At 40.1% G+C, this 23,076-nt stretch overlaps 1 protein-coding gene and 1 non-coding gene across 2 annotated transcripts in view; both read right to left on the bottom strand.

Moving 5' to 3' along the window:
* Positions 1-10,072, bottom strand: part of LOC131988747 (potassium channel subfamily K member 2-like) — a 58,645-nt gene extending 48,573 nt beyond the window's left edge. Inside the window, exons 1-2 of the mRNA XM_059353981.1 lie at positions 9,983-10,072; positions 7,251-7,338 (exon numbers count right to left, since the gene is read on the bottom strand). Coding sequence (XP_059209964.1) covers positions 7,251-7,338; positions 9,983-10,072 — 178 coding nt within the window. The remainder of the gene's footprint in view (positions 1-7,250; positions 7,339-9,982) is intronic.
* A 12,176-nt stretch (positions 10,073-22,248) lies between these two features.
* Positions 22,249-22,330, bottom strand: trnaa-agc (transfer RNA alanine (anticodon AGC)). Its single transcript has one exon. It is a non-coding gene; the product is annotated as a tRNA-Ala (tRNA).
* Between the last annotated feature and the right edge of the window lie 746 nt (positions 22,331-23,076).

Genomic DNA, 23,076 nt, shown 5'->3' with positions numbered 1-23,076 from the left:
TAGCAGCCACTCATGTTAACAATTACAGAGTAATCTCCCATCCTGTAAGTGAGTGTCAGTGGGATGTTTGTGTACCAACCAGCTGTGAAATAATGACCACTCCAGTGCTAAGCCACTCAGTGAGTCACGCATGGAGATGTTTGTGTGTATGTGTGTGCTTGGGTTTGTGTGAGAGGTCCATGTGTGGTTATTGAGGTGTGACTGGTCTTTCCTACTTGCAAGTCTGAGTCTTGAAGTTTCCAGTAGAAGGACAAACCTTTCCCTCCTCGCCCTTTAAAAATCTGTGTTTTTGTTTGTTTTGCCTTTTAACTGGCACAAGAAAGTATGAGCACATTTCACCTGTTTTAGCTTCACTGCACTGTTCATTTTAGGATTCATTTTAAAATGATTTTACTTGCTTTTAAAGCTTTAAATGGTCTTGCTCCACCTGACCTCTCTGAGCTGCTACACCCCTACTCTCCCACCCGATCTCTCAGGTCAGCTGACCAGCTGCTCCTGAGAGTGCCAAGAGCTAGGCTGAAGCTCAGAGGGGAACAAGCTTTTGCCATTGCAGCTCCAAAACTTTGGAATGAATTGCCGCTGCACATCAGACAGGCCTCCTCACTGTTTCATTTTAAATCTCTTCTTAAAACCCACCTCTTCTCGTTGGCTTTTAACACCATGTAGAGTGTTGATTTTATGATTTTTTGTTTTTATTTGTATACATGCATATTTTATTTTGTGCGGGCAGTAAATTTTTACATGTTATTTTATTTATTTTTATTCCCATTTTTAATTTATTTTATCTTATTGCATTTTACTGTTCTATTGTTTACTACATCTCTTTGTATTGTGTTATCTATTTATTGTTTGTGCAGCACTTTGGAAATGTTTTCATCTTCAGCAATTGAAATGTGAATGATTTAATTAAATCTAATGTGTCTACAATGTACACAAACTGGCTTCAGCCATAGACAGTCACTGCTACTAATTGTTATATTCCTTCTGACTGTTCCACATACGTTGCTCTGTATGTGTTGGCTGTTTTTGTATTTGTTTAGCAATAGTAGTCTGACTAATTTGAAAACATTTCTCATGCCACAGAAACCACTTAGAATGAATCTTGTGTTTGGGATTTAATCATCATATTGTCAGTGTGTAGGTGTTTTTGTTCCGGTGCTCTGCATAGATCTGTACCTGCCCGCCAGTCTGTCTGCTGCCCTACCACCCCAGCATCCGGCTGCGGGGGCAGGGGACAAGTCCCCGGGGACTACCAGTAGACACTAACCTTATATTTTTAGGTCCCTGAAAAGTACCTGAATTCAGGAATATGTAGAAAAGCAAAAAAACGTATTCGTTAACCCTCTGGGCTCTATGATCGTGCCGTCCTGATCAGATCATGTGAAGTTTAACAACAAAACATTCAACATTGACGTTCCCAGGTCATGTAAAACCAAAGATATGACAATAAGATAATAATGATAATATGTAATTTTGCACATAGTTTGTTTTTGAAGAGTTGCAGCTAACAAGAAAAAAAAAAAGCCTAAAAATATACATGTTTTATGGGACTTTTTTGTATATAGTTTTATTATATTTCAATTTTTAACTTTTTATATGCTCATATATGCATCCTATGTTTATATTTTCAAGTTCCAAAACAGTTCATTGAGCATATTTGTGTTTTTTATTGTAGTAAATAGTATCATTTTTCAACTCGGATTTCATGATTTTTGTGTATTTCTGGGCTCAATATGTTGATCAAGTAGGTTTAATCGAAAAAATAATTGTCAGATCATATAGGTGAAGAAAAAATGGACACCAAATATGGGTATAGTATACATATTTTTAATGTGGTACATGAAGGGCAAAATCAAAAGTATTCAAAAACGGCCAAAAACGGCTCAGACCCCAGAGGGTTAAATCTTGGAACATCTGTCAATATCATTGCTGTTGACATAATATAGTGTGACCAGCTGGTGAACCTGGTCAAGTAGCTCTCTAGCTAGTCACTGCAGCATTCAAGTTGGTAATTATTATCAGTAAATGAACATAAATATTGAGCAAATGAAGAAAAATGTCAACACCATAAACAAAATGGTAAAAAGTTTGTCAACCCACCCGTTTAATTTTTATCAAAATAAATCTTTAAGCTGCCCAGTTGAGCGGAAAATTTCACAATGTGGCAAAAATGTTCTGCTCCAGATAATTATTTTCAGACAGACAAGGATTGCAGGCAGTATTTTTCATTAGTTATTGCACATTTTGTAATAATGTATGATTAAATGAACACACATTCACAACACGCCAATAAGAAAGAAATTCCTTAAAATATGTATATCACAATTAGGACTGCAGGAGCAGAAGCCCCCAGGACCCTTACTGTACCACACACCGCTGCTTCCAAATATATCTATACAGGAATATAGTATAAGAAAGTCTGATTTGGAAAATACTTTAAAACATCAAATCATGCCAGAAAACTGACTGAACTGAACCTCCAATGCTGGAGTGTTACTTATGCTGGGCTTACACCAAACAATTTCCACAAAGCCAGAATAAAAACTAAAAGTCTTTAGTAAATCTAGGAGTTTTACTGGAGACACGGCGCTCCTGTCATCTCCATCGTTAAGTGTAAGGTAGTAATCAGCTCTGTTTCATATCAGTCTTTTCCTAGTCTTGGGTTTGCGATTGCAAGTCGCAGTGACGGAACACAATCACCAACCAATAGATCCCTGGTTCCAGACCGGCCAGTAAAACCACTTCCACAGGAAAAAGGAACATCACAATAATGTTAGTAAGCTCAGTCCTAAATACAAATATAGAGATGTAATATATTTACGGCCACAAGCGGGATTTTGGGGGCGCTGTTTGTTAGAACAGTAAGGAGACCCAGTTAAAATGTATAAATAAATGTATACATAAATAAGTAATAAATAATTGATGATTAATGTATGAATAACTAAATGAAAGTTGATAGAGCTGATAAATATAATTATTCAATTAAACAAATTATAATTAAATAGGGCATAAATGTATATCATGAATCTTCTTTTTGTTGTTTTCTTTTTCAACACAAACCACTGCACACACAAAAATTGCATGGTAGGTAAAAAAATGCTAAAGGAAATCTAGTTGTGGTCTTGTAAATAGTGACCCTGAAAGATTCAGTCTTTGTAGAATCTCAGTGTGAGACTAAAAACTCTAAACTATTGCCTTTAGATGTGAGCAGGTGTGAGCTGATAGTCTTGCAGGAGTCTTTCCAAATCTTTTCAAAGTCTTCTGGTGTATTAGTTATCACTTTTATCAAAACAAAGGAGGAGTGCTTTTACATTTGGGTATCTGGAGCTACTTCCAACCCACATACAAACAAGACAACCCACTCAGTTAATTGTGGGCTGCCTTAATCAGAAAACATTTGATTAAACAAGTAATTCAGATTTGGCTCCTCCCACTTGTATGCACATGAGAAACAAGGTTTTTGAGAGGGTGGCTTAGCTAGACAGGCACTCAAAGAGCGTCTTAGACAGAGGTTGAATACTGGCATATTCAGACATACAGTAAAATGTATTTTTTTTAACCTGGAAGCATGTAAAGAAGCTCTAGTAGAAACCCAAAATTCAAGTATGAACCTGATAATGGGCATAATATGTCCTGTTTAAATATGGATAAATCAAAATCTTAGCATTTTGTAATTTTCTCCCCCTCCAAAGAGTATAAATTGGAATTTCTGTGTGATCTTAATCCCCTATATATATGCACAAAAGCTTCTTTTCACCAAAAACTAACAAAATTTGAAATGCTGAAATGCAAACACTGGCCAATTAACTTGGTTTCCCACAGTGATATAAGATGACGCGGGAGCAGGTTCATTAGTAGAGATACTGTCCTTCAACCACACAGGCCAAGCATAAAAAAGATGGATTTCTCCTTTGGGATCAACAAATATCCCTCAATGACGAGATCAGGAATGACACCGGTACACAGTTTGAGCTGACCTTCTGTCACGCTCAACTCATATTGGACAGAAGAAAAAGTACAACTCAGGCAATTCTGTATATATATATATATATATAAACTGTTTTTTAGGAGAAAGAGTGGGAAATCTGTAATTGTGACTCCTATTAACTCCCTGCTTTGATTTATTGCTTTTCCATCAGTAGTTTCTCTGATGGGACACAAATATTTTGTACATTTGACCTATAAACAGTTATAATTTTAAAGGAGATAGAGTGGGAAACTAATTTCTATGCACGAAACCTGTATTTGTGACTCCTATTAACTCCCTGCTTTGATTTATTGATTATCTATCAGTAGTTTCTCTGGTGGGACAATAATTTGCCTATTTTGGACATTTGACCAGGGATGGTCAGTAGTTTCTATTGGTTTAACAAGCAGGCCTCCTTTTAACTATCTGGTTTTATCAACCACGGATCTACCATCAAGAGGGAGAAAAATTACGACCTGAGGTGAGTGTCTTCAAACTTTAAAGAGTGTGCATATACAGAAGATCCACCATCTTCCCTCATCTCACCTTTCCAAAAACATTGATGGAATAATTCCAACAGAAAGGAAGGACCTTGAACTTTGTGATGAATGTTTTACCATATCTGTTGTGAACTAACACTGACTCGCCTTTTAATTTTTCCTTTTGACGGAGCTGAACCTTGCTTGGAGGTGACTGAACATTTTTTTTTTTTAGCATATACAGGGCTATTCCCTAGATTGTCCAGCAGAGACCGCCAGACTCCACTGGTTACTTTAGTTTCCAGGCAATCTCCTCCACAATGTAAGTTTCACACTGAAAATATTTTTTTAACAGATACAGCCGTTTTAGGATTCTGTTTGTGCCCCCCCCCCCCCCCCCCCCCCCCCCCCCCCCCCCCCCTTTCCCCTCTTTTAATATTGTATTTTTAGTTACAGCATTAACTAGTTTTGTGAACAAAATCTCCTTTTTTAAATACCTGTAATAATTTCAATTTCTTTTAAATTTCTTCCTCTTTTACCACACAGTAAAAATTCTCCCTAAACAATTTTAGCAATTTAAAAACTATTTTAAATTGCTCCAATACTAACTGGTGCCTAACAGAAGCCTCTTTTAGTACTTGATTTTGGTTTTAATTTTTGTGTTTTATACTTTGACTAGGTGCCTTTTCAAGTGAACCCCCATCACAAGCAGCATGAGTCGAGGTTTGAAAAACAGATAGTACGAGGTACTAGGTAACTTGTTGGATACAGAAAGGAGAGAAGATCCCCATCTCCTCGTTACCCTCCTCTTCAGAATCTCAGTAGAGGTGAGCAGCCCACTAGCTCAACCCCAACTTACAAAAATGGACCTGACAAAGACATATTTCAAGAACCTACAAGCTATTCATCACTCTGAAATCATAACCCACTCAATCCCAACAGACTCTTTCCCTAAGGGCATGAGAAATAAGGTAATGAAACTTACCACGTTCATCAAGCCTGCTGTACCAAACCCTTCCATCTTGGAGAAGGTGAAAATAAATACAGATAACTGGATGAGAGTAAACATGGCCATTTAGTGAGAGCACTGTGACCAAGTCATATCATCCCATTTGGAGGGCTTAAACGAGTTCCAACCAGAAGGGTATGAGAAAGCATTAAAATGGGCGAAATTTGACATGGACGCACGCTCACCCCCTCCACCATAGAAACACTGAGGACCGTGCTCTTCAGTGTCCATGAGCCCCCGAAACCTGCTCAGAACCAACAACCACCTCTCAACGAGGCAAATTTCCCCTCTCTGCCCCCCCTGCAGGCTCCATGAGACCCACCTGGACCACTGTTCAAAAACCTGGTGCCTTAACTGACCCTGGACCTGGGCCCAGAGTAGCTGAAACTCCTCCCCCCACTCCTAACCCCATCTCTCCCTTTAACCCTGACCCCTTTCCTCACCATACCCTCCAAACCCAAGTCCCTCCTTCTACCACCTGCCTTAAAACCTCCCCTCCTCCCAAAATCCTAACCTCTCTCCTACCTACCTAAATCCCCCTCCACCTAACCTCTTTCAATTGCCTAAAACATCTCATGGTCACCACAAGCAATAAACATTTACAAATATTAGTGGAATTACTCTATTCTACTCTGTTGATCTGTACAACGACATCTATTGCACGTCTGTCCGTCCTGGGAGATGGATCCCTCCTCTGTCTCTCCCTGAGGTTTCTTCTTCTTTTTCCCCTGCTAAAAGGGTTTTTTTAAGGAGTTTTTCCCTGGCCGATGTGAGGGTCTAAGGACAGAGGATGTCGTAACATGTACAGTCTGTGAAGCCCTTTGAGGCAAATCTGTGATTTGTGATTTTGGGCTATATAAATAAAATTGATTTGATTTTGATTTGATTTGGAAGCGCAATTGAAATTTCCAAATGCCACAATTCACGTTCCTATAATCAATTTTTCAAACAGACAGACTCCCAAAATCTCAACAATCATTAATCCAAGAATTTAACAAAACAATCAGTAACAAATATAATTTTCTAGTAGGACTGAGTGTGCTTTGGTTTGAAGTTTCAAGAGAAATACATTGGATTGCACAAACAGCTAAGGCCATTCTGGAACTTTGGTTAGATCAGTTGAACATGTAGGGGGGGTTAATGGAATAATGCAAGGTTCGTTTTACAGGACAAAACCAATTACTTAATAGAACCCAAGAGACAATACTACATACTATACACCACTTACAAACTCCATGGTTCCGACAACCCAGACAATAATCAAGAATATTCTCACTTTTTTATTTAAACATTAAACATTAAATAACCGTAAATTAATTTTATATAAACATTCACCTACCTGTGGGGGACCTACAGGCAGACCCATAGTCAGTGACTGCGGCTCCGAATCTTATGGTATAAGATTCTTATAGTAGAATACATAGACCATTTTTATCAATCAGTTATAACAAAAGCACCCCAGCTATATTCAAGACACTTTTTAACAATCTCAAAACACTTAATGTTCCTGAAAACACTTTTTTATTTACCATTGATATAGATTCATTATACACCAACATAAATACAGATTTGGGCCTGGCAGCCATCCGGAGATCCCTCGCAGCGTCCCTGGAGGCCGGACATCGGGATGAGGAGCTCTTCCAGCTACTTAAAATCACTTTAACCAGAAATGATTTTGAGTTTAACGGCAGGAACTGTTTACAGGTGTGTGGTGTTGAGGAACTGGCTAACACAGCCACCATGACGGAGGAGACTGGGGACTCAACACTCCCAACACTCAATAGATATTGCGTACCCCTCAATGTCTCATGCATCCCCTCCTCCACTCCCACCCGCCACTTCCCTGGACCTCGTCGGTCTTTTTCAGCAGCCACCTCCGAGACCTGCGAGAGCCCATAGATCAGGAATCTTACCTAAAAATCCTCCTCCTGCACCATTCCCGCGTCTGCAGCCACTCCAGCATTGACAGCTGTTCCCGCGTTGGCAGCCGCTCCGTCAAAATCCACTGGATTTCCACCTATCGGACTCCATCACATGCCTCTCATCCGATGCGAGCTTGGTTCCCCCCTACACAGTCCACTCCGGCAAAATTCATGAGCCTTAGGAGGGCAACTCAGAGAAGGCTCACGTTACGGCCTAGACCTGTCACGCAAACCACCACGCCAGTTCCCGCCATCAGAAGACCTACAAAACACATAAACACCCACCAAAAAAATGCAGGATTGGGGCCTCAGCATAGGGAAACCATGGGTCATCATTGGTGACTCTAATTTGGCCAAAATGCCCCCGTTTGACAGCCATAAACTTCAAATTGAGAGCTATCCAGGAGCGACATTAGCATATGCTAAGGCACTAATCGACAAGGCCACCATCCTGACACAGCAATTAAAGGCCTTGCAGCGGCTGAGGCAAAATTTACCTCAGCAGAAATCTGGATGCCCCCAATTAATTTTTCCAACCACTTACCTCTCAAGGAGCAGTCCTGCCTGATCCACCTCAACGGGCAAATAAAAAAAAACAGCATCTGTATCCCCAAATTGGACTACGGCTTGTTTGTCACAGGGAAAGATAACATACACTGGACTAAAAGCACAGCCCATCACATGTTCCAATAGTGGATGGATTGTGTAAAATGCATGTCCCCATAAGCCTGCATGGCACAAAAATTCAAACCTACCCTCCACCAACTCACACTTCTCAATAGAGGCCTCTCCTTCATCCCCACCAGAGGAAGCCAGAGGAACATTGAAGAGCAGAGCAGATGGGATTTGCAGCAATATCATAGAAAACTTAACATATATTTTCAAAATAAAAAGGAGATGACTTTCATCCCCTTCACCCACAGGTGGGATTGCAGCCCCCAACTGTCTAAAATACCACCAGAGGTTACAGAATTAATCAAAGCAGATGTAATTATTTTGAAAGCAATTTTCAGCCATCTAATCCCAGAGCCAACTCAAGTCCTGATGAAATTATAGCCCTGAAGGAATTGACAGAAAATAAAATCTGCTGACAAAGGAAGCACAGTTGTTACAATGGAAAGGGAACCATTTTTATTAGAAGGTCACAGACAAAGGACAGAAGATATAATTCCACTTTAAAGGAGCCCATTTACCCTGAAACTAAAAAAGGGTCAAACAAATCATTGAATCATTATTAAATAAATCATGTATTAATAAAAAAACAATATACTTACCTGTTGGGTAACCTGATCCCAAGGCCCAGACTATTTAATCTCCTTCCCAAGATCCATAAGGAGCCCTCTCAAGGGAGTGTCCCCTTTGAGATCCAGCCTGGAAGACCTATAGTATCAGACTGTGACAGTGAGTCTTACTACACAGCACAATTTATCACTTCATTAATCCTCTATCAAACAAACATATTGGCTACCTTAAAGACACTTATCACTTTGTCAACATAACTAAACAACTCCACTCTTTTCACAATGGGTATAGATAGTTTATATACCAACATTGATATAGACGAAGGCATTCAAGCCATAAAAAATATCTTTATTAAATATACTGATAAAAACAGGAGGAAAGGAAGGAGAAAGAAACTACTAGAAATTAAACTTAGAAGAAATTATTTTACAACAATTTTTACCTGCAAATTAAAGGCACTGTCATGGGCAAAAAGTTTGCACCAGCATACGCACATATATTTATGGCCGAATGGGAGACCTCCGACCTGGCAACCTGCAAACAAAAACCCACACATTATTTTAGCTATTTAGATTACATCTGGGGGTCTGGCCCCATTCCATGGAGGAATTAATTTGTACAGTGTGCCTTACATATTGGGGGCAATACCAAAAAATACAAAAAGACAGCCCTTTTCAATGTGGCATCAATTTCAACATTCTGCGGGTATAAAAAGCTGGTATTGTCAGGAAGTAATTCCCAGTTCAACATTCAAGCAGCCATGAACACACAACGTCACTTAATGGACGAGCAGTGCCACCTGGCCATAGCGCGCCTTCAGATCAGTAGCAGGCAGTTGAGGCACTTGTGAACTTGATGTGTCTCAAAGTGTCATCAGCAGACTCGTAGCAAGACACAGATCTACTGGCAGTGTTCGTAACAGAGCCAGGAGTAGAGCCCCACGAGTGATGGACACTTAGACACCGTTATGCGACTGCCACACAGCTGCAGGCCTGTTTACAAGAAGTGAGGCAAACCATCCACAACCGACTCCACCGTTTTGGCTTGAATGCTAGACGACCGTTGCAGGTGACTCCACTGACACCAAGACACAGGCGTGACTGTTTGCAGTGGGCACAAGACCATGTGACCTGGACAATACAGCAGTGGTCTACCGTCCTGTTCACTGGTGAGTGTCGGGTCACCTTGCACAGAAATTATGGTCGTCAGGGTTGTTGGAGAAGGCAAGGTGAGTGATACGCCGAGGTCAACATGGTCCCCAGGGTTCGCTTTGGTGGAGGAGGTGCAACAGTCAGCAGGCATCACCAGTCAGTGCAGAAGAGATTTGGTGATTGTAGATGGCTCAGTCATTGCACGTTCTTACCTCAGAGACATCATAGAACCCATCATCATCCCCCAATTCCACCAGCACACCCCCAACTTTCTGTTCATGGATGATAATGCTCCACCACATCGTGCCAGAATTGTCACAGCTCGACTTCAGGAAGGTCTCATATGCCTCATATGGTTTGGCCAGCAATGTCCCCTGACCTGAACCCCATAGAGTACGTCTGGGACCAGCTGAAGCAGCGACTGGATGCTCGTACCCCACCCCCACATGACCTAGCAGACATCTGCGTGTAGCACTTGTGGAGGAGTGGAACACATTGCCTCAGAACACATCATGAAGCCAGTTAGGAGCATGAGACGTCGCTGTCAAGCTGTCATTGCGGCAAATGGTGGAAACACTCGCTACTGGCTTTGTCAATTTTAATAATGCGATCTAATGAAACTCTCCTGGGTGGGATAAAAGCAGAACTGATTAGTAAAAGCAAAGGTAAAATCACTGCCTTGATGATTAAAACCGTTCCTTCCAAAGTCAGTCCCCTCATGCCCCAGTACCTAAGTCTCTGTCTGACTTTCCCTACCATGTCTGGCCAACTTGTTTTCCCTCCCTATCAAATTTGACCCCGAGTATTTTTAGGTCAGTTTGTGTCACAGTCCTGTTGTTTCGTTGGCAGTCCATGGTCCATATAAAAGGGCTTGGGTCTTATTTAGGTTTAGTTTTGACCCAGAGGCCTGTCCAAACCAGTCAGTCACATCCAGCATCCTGTTGACATATAAAAGATCGGTGCATAAAATGTTAATATCGTCCATATATAAGATGCACCCAAGCTACCAACCTCTCTGGGTACCCCATTTTTGGCAGTACCTCAAAGAGGTACCAGTGCGTCACCCAGTCAAAGGCTTTCTCAAAGTCTAAATTTAGGACTACTAGCTTGATGTTTCTGTCTCTCGCATAACAGATGGTGTCTCGGATCAGTACGAGGCTGTCGGTGATCTCCCTCCCCAGGACGGCACAGACTTGATCCGGGTGGATCAGCTCATCTAAAAACAAAGACCTACGTGATGCTAAAATTTTGCTAAAAAGTTTACAATCAACATTTAAAAGTGTGATCGGTCTCCAGTCCTTTAAGTCAGTCTTGTCTTTGTCCTTGTGGAGGAGAGTCACTATCCCTACTCTAAAACTATCAGGAAGTCTGTCAAATTGCACCAAGTCCATAAAAATAGCTAGCAGTTCAGGTTCTAAAATGTCCCAAAAAGTTGAATAAAATTCCAGAGGTAGTCCATCTTCTCCTGGAGACTTCCCTGGTTTAAAATTCTTAAAACATTTATTCAACTAAAACTTATGGTAAAATCCTGGGTTAAAAGCATACTGTTGCTGATTGATTTTTGATTCTAAAACTTCCCTGATGGTGTCATTTCTTACGGGCTTTTCTTTATATAATTCAGTGTAGAAATGTTCAATATGCTCCTTGATTTCTTTTGTTTCTGCTGTATTTCCCTGATGGTTTTTTAGTTTTAAAATTTTCTTTAAAAAGTATCTTGTGCATTTTCCCCCTTCCTCTATGTCCCTTTCTTTGCTTCTTATAATTTTGCCTTTACTTTTAATTTCTGCTCTCTATTTTGATTTGTTTAATCTCTTCATTAAAATCCATCCCTTGTTGGTTTAGATTGAAATAGCGCTGAAGTCTTTTTTTCTTTTTCCCTACCTGTCTAAAGAAAGTCTGAGTCCTTCCCTTCACCATTTCCCACCAGTGTGCATGTGTCTCGTAAAAGTCTTGAAGGGTCTGCCACTCTTGGTTGTGCTCCTGAACTGCCTTACTACCTTCTTTTAGAAGGGAGCAGTTGAGCTTCCGCAGACCACTTCCAAAAGTCACGCCAGAAGCTAGTGAGAGGGTGCATGAAAGCATAGCGTGATCAGAAAAGAAAACAGGTGTCAATCTAGCATCAGTTGGTGGGCAATCACGGGATAAGAGGTAGTCTATACGAGAGGCTCTGGTGCCATCACCACTGCACCAGGTGAAGCCCTCCTCTCTGGGATGCATTGTTTTTTTTTGCCAACCTTCTTTTTTATTGTTTTCACAATATTACAAAAAAAAAAACAACAACAAAGAAATACAATTACATGTATTGAACAAACACGTCAACCCCCCACCCCCGGCCCTTACAGGATTTCAAATTCTTCGTTGTGGAATCAGGTTAGTGAGTTCATTATACATAATAATAAAGACTAACAAATAATAAGAAATAAAGAAAATAATAATATTAAGTACTGCAAAGCGCTACTGTTTACATGTCCCCAGGCTCTTCCATCACGAGACAAGTCTGTCCTCTATACATAGCAAATAAAGGGATCCCAGATCTGGTGGAAATTATGTTGTTGGTGTTTTATTGTATATGTATTTTTTTCTAAAGGGAGAGTTGAAGACAGTTCAGACAACCACCTCTTTACACTTGGGCTACTGGTATTTTTCCATGAGAAGGCTATTACTCTCTTTGCCATTAGCAAACTTAAGTCTACAAATATCCGTTGATGTTTTTTAAACTTCGAATTATCTGGATATAGACCAAGTATAAACAAATGTGGGATTAAGGGTATTTGAATCTGTAAAATATTTTGAATACATTGTTTTATTTCTTGCCAGAATTTTTGTATTTTTGTACATTGCCAGATACAGTGGAAAAATGTGCCTTTTTCCTTCTCACATTTAACACAAATATCAGGTATAGCGCTGTTATATTTGTGAAGTTTTTCTGGAGTGATATACGTTCGCATCAATCAATTGTATTGTAGTAATTTCAGGCGAGTGTTAGTAGTTCTTGATTGTGCTTGAGAGCATGCTTCCCCCCACTTTTCTATTGGGATGTCCTCCTGTAGATCTTCTCTCCATGCCCCTAGTCATCCTGCTGATGTTTCTATACTTCCATCTACTAGGCATTTATAAATTTTGGATATTAAACCCCTTCCTGAGCAATCCATATCCATTAATTTTTCTACAGTAGACCTTTCAGGGATACATAATGTTTGGTTCTGGTGTGTTCTAATGAAATTTCTCAACTGCAGGTATTTTAAAAAAATGCTTACGGGGTATATTACATTTTTCAACTATTTCGCCAAATGACATCAGCACTTTTTGTGAGTTGTAAAGGTCTCCTATTTTTCCCAGTCCTTTAGTAGCCCAAGATTTAAACCCCCCATCTGCTTTACCTGGAGGGAAGGAGTAATTACCCCATATTGGGCTGAAGATAGAGAGGGGGGATGTTTCTGTCAGATATTTTTGAACTTGGTGCCACACTACAATCATATTTTTCACAATAGGGTTTTTTTGTGTTCTTTTTGAGGATTTTAGTGCTTGCTGAGTATAAGTATACTGGGAGGGTTAGGGTTAGCTGTAGTTCTTCCATCCCTTTCCAGGGAGGAACCTCTTTTTCTGTGAAGTAAAACAACATTGTTCTTAATTGAGCCACCCAATAGTACCAGAGAGGGCAGGGACATTTGAGTCCCCCTCTGTCATAAGGTAAGTACAGTAGTGATAGTCGTGTCCGGGGATGTCTATTATTCCACAAGAATCTAACGAACAGACTTTTAAGATGAGTGAACAGGTTACTTGGAGGAGGAAGTGGAAGATTTTGAAACAAATACAAAAATGTGGGCATTATATTCATTTTAAGGACGTTTATTTTTCCTATTAGTGACATGGGTATGGGTGTCAACCTTTCCAGTAATTTTGAGATTTATTGTAGTAATGGTTCATAATTACTGGCTACAATATATTTAAGTTGTGGGACAATTTGAATGCCTAGATATGTAAAGCAATCCACAATTTTAAATTGAGTGGCTGTTCTAGGAGGACTTTTACTTTCTAACTGATTTAAGAACATTATTGATTATTTTGATTTGTTTAATTTATATCCTGAGATCTTTCCAAATACATTAAGGAGTTCTAATGATTCGGGAATGGATTTTTCTATCTTTTTAAGGAATATGATTATGTCATCTGCAAAAAGAGCTAACCGGTGTTCTTGTTGTCCAATTGATATTCCTGTTATATTTTGGTGTGTTCTTATTGCTATTGCCAGTGGTTCTATAGCCATAATGAAAGGAGAAGGGATAGGGGATCTCCTTGTCTACATCCCCTTTGCATTTTAATGGTTTTGGATATATTACGGTTGTTCATGATTTCAGCATATGCTTCTGTACATAGTAGTTTTATCCATTTATTAAAATTTTCTCCAAAGCCAAAACGTTTGAGGATTTCAAATAAATAAAGCCATTCTACTCTGTCAAAGGCTTTTTCAGCATCCAGTGAAAGTAATGCTGTATCTGCTGCTCCTTTCTCTTCAAATAATATATTTAGAATTCTCCCAACATTATGGAAGCCTTCCCTACCTTGTACAAAGCCATTTTGATCTTTGTCAATAATATTCAGAATTATTTTCTCCAGTCTCCTAGCTATTATTTTACTCAAAATTTTTAAATCTACATTTAAAAGGCTGATTGGCCTAAAGTTTTCACATTTGTTATTCGGTTTGGCCGGTTTTGGCAACAAAGTGATTAGTGCTCCCCTTAATGATGTTGGAAGGATTCCGTTGTGAAAGGATTCCTTAAACATTTCTAGTAATGTGGGCATCAGTCTATGCTTAAACATTTTATAAACCTCAATGGGGTTTCCCTCTTTTGATACTGTCAATGGCCATAGATAGTTCCATTACTGTTATATCTTTCTCTAGTTCTACCTTAATTACTTCTGATATTGTGGGAATTTGGATTTTGTCCAGAAAATTATTAATTTCAGATTTATTCTGACCTATTTCCGAGCTATAAAGCTTTTCATAATTTATTTTTGAAATTTTCATTTATTTCAATTGGGTCGACAATATTTTTATTATTATCGTTTTTGGAGTGAGGTTATAAGTCTTTCATTCTGAAGTTGTTTGATGCGCCATGCTAGTACTCTACCAGGCTTTTCCCCTTGCTCATAGAATGTCTGTTTAAGTCGTAGTAAACTTGATAAAGCCCTTGTTGTAGATATTTCGTTGTATTGTGTTCTTAACAAAAGTAATCTTTGTTGGGCATCTTGAGAACCGGAACCGGTAGTATTCTTCTTCTAATTTTTTGATTTTTGTTTCTAATGATTTTGTTTTATTGTAGGTTTCTTTAGCTTTAAAGCTAGTGATGTTAATTATTTGTCCCCTGATAAAGGCCTTAAATGCTTCCCATCTGGTACTTCATGAGGTTTCTATTGTATTTGTTTCAAAATAATATTTAATCTGTTCATCTAGATAAGTAACAAAGCCAGCGTCAGCCAGCCATTTTGTTTTAAATCTCCATTTGGGAATGTCACTAGTCAGTTTAGGGTCATAATAAACTAAAGAGTTTGGAGCATGATCTGACAGGAGTATGGCGTCGTAGGACACCTCCTTTATTTTATATTTTAGTTGTGATGAAACCAAAAACAAATCTATGCGGGAATATGACTGGTGAGTACCGGAGTAACATGAATATTTTTTCCCATTGGGATTATCTTCCCTCCAGACATCAATTAGACTCATTTCTTTCATAAAATGATGAATAACACCCCTACTTCTTGAATGTGACGCCTGAACTTTTGTCTTTCTGGGGATCTAAGGTGCAGTTAAAATCACCTGCCATTTTACAAGCACCAGGTAAAGAGGCAATAGTAAGAAATACATTTTGGAAAAACTTGGGTTTGTCTGTATTTGGAGCATAGATATTTATTAGAATTAATTGTTTCCTAAGAATTGTCCCTTGAATAATCAAATATCATCCTGCCCTATCTTTGATAACTTTATGAATTTGTAATGGAATAGAATCGTGGATCAAGATCATGACACCCCTTGCTTGAGAGGTAAAGGGAGCTGACATAATTTTACCTTTCCACCTCCTCCTCACTTTAAGCTCATCTTCATGTATTAGGTGGGTTTTTTGAAGGAATACTGTTCATAACTTGCTTGACCTTTTTTATTTTTTGTAGCCCTCTGCAGTTCCAGGATGTAATTCTAACCTTAAGATCAACAGACATATGGACCAATTGTTTTGAATTTCCCCAACAATTTAAGTATTTTCAGCGAGAACCAAAAAAAAAGCAAAAAAAAGCAAATTTAACTCCCTCAGCTATCATCAACCTACCTGAGTGTTACCCCGTCAGGTGTCCCCCTCCTCTTCATATAGTGGACCTCCCGAAAGCAAAGAGCTGGTCCGCACAGTGTGAGGATCAGTATAGCTATGCTGATGTAAAAAAAACCAACAAAAAACAAAGAAAAAACGACAGAATGAGCGTAACTACTCTGCTACTGTGATTTAGAAAATTCTTTTAAAGCAACCCAGCAAACGAAAAATGCGTCCATATTTACTTAGTTAAACAGTGTAGGTCAGAGAGTTGTTCTTTATCAATAGGTCTGGGAGGGAGAGCGATCAGAACTCAGTATAACAACTTAACTAAATTTCACTCTGCCCTCCACTCCTGTCTCTACACTGCATCAAAATATCAGAATAATGTTTCATCAGCAGATTTGGGTTAGGCTACCTTTCCTACGGTGTCATGTGTTCTTCAATACCTCAGTCTGGGTTATCCGATTGGATCTTCTTAATGAAGCGTTGGGCTTCATCGGCGCTGTTGAAGATGTGTGAGCGCTCTTTGTAGGTAACAATAAGCCGGGCGGGAGGGATCATACCGTACTGGAGCCCCAGTGAACGTAGTTGTCGCCTTGCCTCCTCAAACTCTTTTAGTTTCTGGTAGAATCTCACCAGATAATTTTTGTAGAGGACTTGCTTTTTCACCCTGGCCGCTTTTATCACCGCTTCTTTGTCTTTAACAAGCCGTACATTGGAGTGATGTGAATGAGTTTCTAGGTCAGATACTTTCTCTTCCAAATCTTTATTTTTCCCCTCTAGGTTTTTCACCTTCTTCTGGAGCGTAGTCACATCATCTTCTGTTGTTGAGATTCTCGTCTCCGCATGTGTAATTCTTTCTGAGCAGTCTGTAATGTCTCTCCTTACATTTTCAATCGCGGAGAGGATGCCATCAAATTTGGATGAGATCTCGGTCTTCATGGTCTCAATAGCTGCCTCTGTTGCCAAAGAGGTGCCGAGCTCCTCCCCGGTGGCAGCAATCCCCCCCTCCGACTGTCCATCAGGGTCACGGCTGCTAGTGCCAGCGCTAGCCTCCATGGCCTCATTGTTAGCAGTGAGCCTAGCCTTGGCAGTCGGAGTTGCAAAATTAGTTACTTTGGTTTGTTATGTCTTGCTCCGAATTGACTTTCTTTGTTTCATCGGTATTTTCTTGAACCCTGATGTTGTAGTTGGTGTGAATGACGCACAGAATTGTCCTATTTTAGCAAGGATTTAAAGTTTAGTAGCAGAGCAGTCTTACTCACGTTTGCTCAGCAAGTCGCCATAACCAGAAGTCGGATGCATTGTTTTAAAACAGTCCAGCAGTTTAAAATCCCTTCATATATTCTGCAATAAAACTGATCTTTTATCAACCTTAAAATCTTCTCCTGCTCCTTTTCTATCATTTCTGCTTAAAATACAGTTAAAATCTCCCTCTATGACTAATGGTGCCCTGCCTAGCATGTGGGACTGCAAGTCTTCTAAAAAGTCATACCTGTCATTTTTGTCAATAAAACCATAAATATTTAGGATGTTAAAATCCTTTCCCATAAAAGTCAATTGTGCTAAAAGTGCCCGGCCATTTCTCACCACGGTGCTTCCCTTCACCAAGACGAGAGGGTTTTTAATTAAAATGGCCACTCCATTTTTGTTCTCATTTGATCCGGACCTTATGGATGTATTTGGCCATAAATCCTTCCACTGTCTGTATGAATTTAAAAAGGGCAGGCCACACTCCTTTGATAAAAACACATCTGACTCAACAGTGTCGGGAAAGGATAAAACACTCTGGGCTCTTACTTTCGACTTCTCACATTGATAGTAGAGAAGGTAAGTGTCATGAGTATGGTTAAAAATAACAAGTATGACATTTAAAGGACGAAGAGGGGATATTCAATGTTAAAAGATCTTTTTAAGATCTGATGCTTGTGTATGGAGCTCTTCCTTCAGTCTTATGGGAGAAAGGTGAAGGGGTTGCGCTCTGCTACCTTGTCGGACTCCAGGGGTTGAATGCTCCTCTCAGTTGATGCTGGAGTCCTTAGGGGTTGATCTTAGAGCTATGCTGAGGAAAGAGACCGCATTTGGGGAATTGGAGGGGAAGACTCTGGACTCCCCCACAGTTGCACTGTCTGAGGAGTATCCAGCTCTTTGACTCCAGGAGACTCAAAGGACAATTCCGATAAGGGCCTCCCTCCTAGCTTCTTGGGTGTTGGGGAGGGCGGCATCCTCGCTGTCATCCTGAGGCTGGTCTTTTTCCTTTTCTGAACAAGCCCCGCCTTCTGCCTGCATTGCCCCAATAGACAACATCTCCGTTGTCTATTGGTGGGGCACGGGCAAACCCCTCCCCTTCTCCCACCTCACCTGATTCCTGTTCACCAGTCACAGGTTTTGGCGGGAGATTTGAATTCCCAAGCCCATCCTCAAACAGGTCCTGAAATGGCTCCTCTTGTCTGCCATTTTTTTTCATTTTTAATTTTTAATTTTTTTTATTGGTGAAACAACATAACAAACAAGGTGACATGAGAGACAAATACACTACACCATGTGGACCACAAGTAGAGACAGTAGACATACAGCGCAAACAACAACAAAGAAAAACATAAATGATAAACAATTTGCACAGAGGCATCACAGGTGTATGTGTGTGTGTGTGTGTATGTGGATGAGGGGCAGATGCTACGACATATATATAAATATATATAACATGGCTCACTTATATGTATAACACAATGAAAATAAATAGGCAAACAAAGCAAGAAGCGCTAATGAGAGAAAACAAATAAACAAGGATAAATAAAATAACTAATTAAATAAATTAAAATAATAATAATAATATTAAAAATAATAATAATAATTATATATATACACACATACATACATACATAAAAAAAATAACATATAATATAATAACACAGGGGGATGGGAGACATCACCACACAATATAGTTTGATGCGATATAGAACAACATCTTACACAATGACAAGATGTGCGAGATCATACACATAATTGTAATTGACCCAATATAAACCAACGCATCATGACAATGATAGCCACAGTCTGCCATTTTGTTGTTTGGTGGCTTTCAATTTGTTGGCAAAAGACTTAGGACAATCTCTGAAGAGGTGGTTTGTTTCTCCACAAAGATTGCACTTTCTGCCATTGGTACATTCCTCAAAGGTATGTCCAATTTCTCTGCATTTACCACACATGGTTTGCTGGAATGCTTCTGCCAGGTGCCCTTGCTCACCACAAAACTATCATAGATGGCAGATGTTTCAAGCCCTGGAAGCCCTGAGGGTCCTGCCATTTTTTAATAGGGACCCTCCAGGTACAAGTCCAATTGCCTTCTTCATCTCTTATCTTGGTAGCCTGGCCTTTCACAGTGCAAAATCTACCCAGCCAGTGACAAATGTCGTCCGCATTCACTGTCTCAATGAACACCCTGACAATGACAGTTATAAGTGTATTGTCAGTCAGCTTCTTATCATTGAAAACGGAGAACTGGGGCTTTTCAGTTTCAAACCGGTTCCAAAATTCTCGATTTGTCATAGCAGTGCGAAAGCTTACATCAAGACCTTTATTCATCGGCAGTGTCACAATAAAATTAATATCTCCAGGTCTGAACTTCATTATTTTTTGTATGAACCTCCTGGAGAAGTCAAGTCATGACATTGGACCCAGGGCTTTTCCATCTTTTTCTTTGAATTTAAAACGGACACTGTGGTGCCTCCGCATGCCGGCAGGGTTGGACGACATGGTGGAGGCACCACACACTACAGGAAACTAAAACACTTAAAAATTTGCCTAAAACCAACAAATTAAAATGTGGACAAAAAGGGCCAAATAAAAATTGCCAAAAGACAATAAATAGGTAAAAACTCAGTGAGACTTTCCTGTTCAGCTACTTATTACTAGTGGCCCTCATTTATCAAACGAGCGTACGCCAGAAAGTGAGCGTAAAGTGGGCGTAAGATAATTTCTACGCAAGCCTCGGCATTTATCAATATGGACGTGAGCGGAGGGTATGATCAGATCTCACGTCTGCTCTCAGCTCGTGTACGCAAATTTGAGTCAGCGTGAAGTCCACACGTCTGAGTCAGAGAGTTGATCTTAGACTATAGTATCAATGCCTGGAGCTGATAAAACTCTGTGGTGTTTTGATTTTTAATGGTGACAAAGCAAAACATGTTTAGACTACATAATTTATCATTAAAACATAATCCAAAAATAAATACACCCTGCAATCGTGAAATTCTTTAAACAGAATACTAGCCGAGGATATTAAATGTTGTTGTCTTCTGCTGTTTACTGTTATCCAGCTCCGACACCGGAGCGTCAGCGTCTCCTCCACCAGCAGTGCTGCCCGAATAGAAACATTTCCAATCAGCGCTACCACACGCTCCTCTGACTAGGACATCATTATTAGTAAATGTAAAGAGGTTAATAATATCTCTCCATCATAATAATAGCAATATTCGGATATTATATAGATTATTAGGCTTTATATATCACAATGTATAAATTAATTACTCAAACCTCGCCGGGAGTTTAATAGTCTGCTACTCTGCTGACAGCACCACTGATTTCCTTCCTTTTCACTTTTTATGCTGCCAAACAAAACTAGTTTGTTGTGTTGCAGCTGTTGGACGTCAGCGTTTCACTTTCTGTCTCTGAGAAATCCCGCTTCTTTTAGAATGAAACTTACTTTAAAACATTGTTTACTTCCTTAAACCAAAAAGCTGTGAAACTTTTAAGTCCGTGTTCCAAATGTAAAATATTCACCGAACTTGTTTGAGTTTATAAGTATAAGTACTTTTATTTCATAAACCTCCATCGTTGCTTTCTGTAATATGTCTATATTGCCCCTATTGTTAATTGTAACGGTGCACTTTGCTAATAAAGTTGACTTTAGGGGGGGAAAAAATCCTCTTTTTGGCCGTATTGCATCCTTCGGTGTCGTTAACTCTGAAGTCGAGTCTTCTGAATCGGGTATATATTAGGGCGTGACATTTAAATGACGCTTGTTTCGAACCGCCACATTTATCAACAGCCGATCATTCTTACGCTGTGATTGGCGAGATACGATCGTTTGATAAATCCCACGTGAACCCTGTCGTAAGACGAAATATACACTCAGATCTGCGCTGGTTTCTACGCTCGCTTGATAAATGACGGCCGTTGATCCAGCAATTACAGGGAAGAAGTTCTCTGGGCCAATGGATTCCTGTATGCAAAGAAAAAAAAAGACAACTACGTATCAGTTCTTTTTACACAAATAGAACAATATACTTCCAATGGTGAAACACCAGAGCCACAGCCAGGCTGAGGTTTGACAACCGAATAAAATCGATCGCAGTCTTAGCCAAAAGGCAGAGAAGCGATTTTGTCAAAGTGCTCGAAAGGAACACTGACTAAAGGACTTTGTTTAAATCTTGTACATTGCCTTGAAACTATCAACAACAAACTGTGATGACGGGAAATTCAAACCTGGGTAAAGTGTTGCATCACTACAACAGCAATAACAGTGGAAAAGAAGGACATTTGAAGCCTTTCTACTTACCTTGTGACAAGGAAACCAAGCATCATTACTCTCATTACTCAACATTGTCCAGGAAGTCGAGTCAGGTCTAAAGATGTTGGTGGAAGATGTTGTGTTTTCTGATCTCAAGCATCCTGCGTCTGTACACCGGCTGCACCGAAGGGCTGGTATCTTGTCCAGGAACATTTCGGTAGGAGATTTGGGTGTGTCGCGTTAGCTACCACTAATGTAGCCTGGAGCCCTTTGGCCTCCAGTGTAGACGAGGAGTGGGTTGCAGAGGCCTGATAAGCGGCATTCAAGAATTGCCAGGGGATGCATAGGTGCGAACAGGCCGCTCTAGGTAGCTGTGAGATTATATGATATTGTCCAGGAAGTCAACTTTACAACTATGACGGGTAGCCACAATGATTTTACCTTTTGTCACAAATGTCATTTGTCAAAACACAGCAGTCATGTTGAAAAAGAATACACCAGGACTCTGTTGTTCCTCAACAAAGCGGAAAGCCATTAAACTCAGCTTCCAGGACAAATAAGGATTTTCACACCTCTTCGTATTCTTTCAGAGCAATATTGTCCTATGTAGCACCTGTGATGTATTTGTAAATGTAGAACTCGTAGACTACCACTAGTTTCCCGTTGTCGGCAGGATTAGAACCTGCGCGGGGAGACCCCAATGGATTGCTAGTCCATCGCCTTAACCACTCGGCCACGACAACTCGCAATACGGCTGCAAAACCATCTTTCAAAAAAAATTTAGAACTGTCTCAATGGCTGAGGAAAAACAGGTAATTTACATGGATGTACCAATGTTTTTATTCAGCTCAACTTTGCAGTCTCTGGCACTGTCTTTCAATCAGTGTTTGTTCTTTGTACAGAATACCCTAAGCAGTTTAGCAACGATTCTAGTGTGACCATAAGACCAATTGGAGATGCCGGGGATTGAACGGGGATTGATCTATGGGCAGGTCTAAAGATGTTGGTGGAAGACGCTGTGTTTTCTGATCTCAAGCATCCTGCGTCCGTACACCGGCTGCACCGAAGGGCTGGTGTCCTGTCCAGGAACATTCAGTATGAGATTTGGGTGTGTCACGTTAGCTTCCACTAATGTAGCCTGGAGCCCTTTGGCCTCCAGTGTAGACGAGGAGTGGGTTGCAGAGGCCTCATACATGCGAAGCATGCGCTCTACCGCTGAGCTACATCCCCTTGGCAAGCTGGGAATTATTGCCTTGTTTTTGTCAAAGTGCCCGAATGGAACACTGACTAAAGGACTTTGTTTAAATCTTGTACATTGCCTCGAAACCTATCAATAACAAACTGTGATGACGGGAAATCTAAACCTGGGTAAAGTGTTGCATCACTACAACAGCAATAACAGTGGAAAAGTAGGACATTTGCAGCCTTTCTACTTACCTTGTGACAAGGAACCCAAGCATCATTACTCTAATTACTCAACATTGTCCAG

This window comes from Centropristis striata, chromosome 2 (genome assembly GCF_030273125.1).
Source record: "Centropristis striata isolate RG_2023a ecotype Rhode Island chromosome 2, C.striata_1.0, whole genome shotgun sequence".
Lineage (NCBI taxonomy): Eukaryota > Metazoa > Chordata > Actinopteri > Perciformes > Serranidae > Centropristis > Centropristis striata.
Note: the sequence above shows the minus strand (reverse complement) of the source record. Positions and strands in the feature narration are given on the sequence as shown.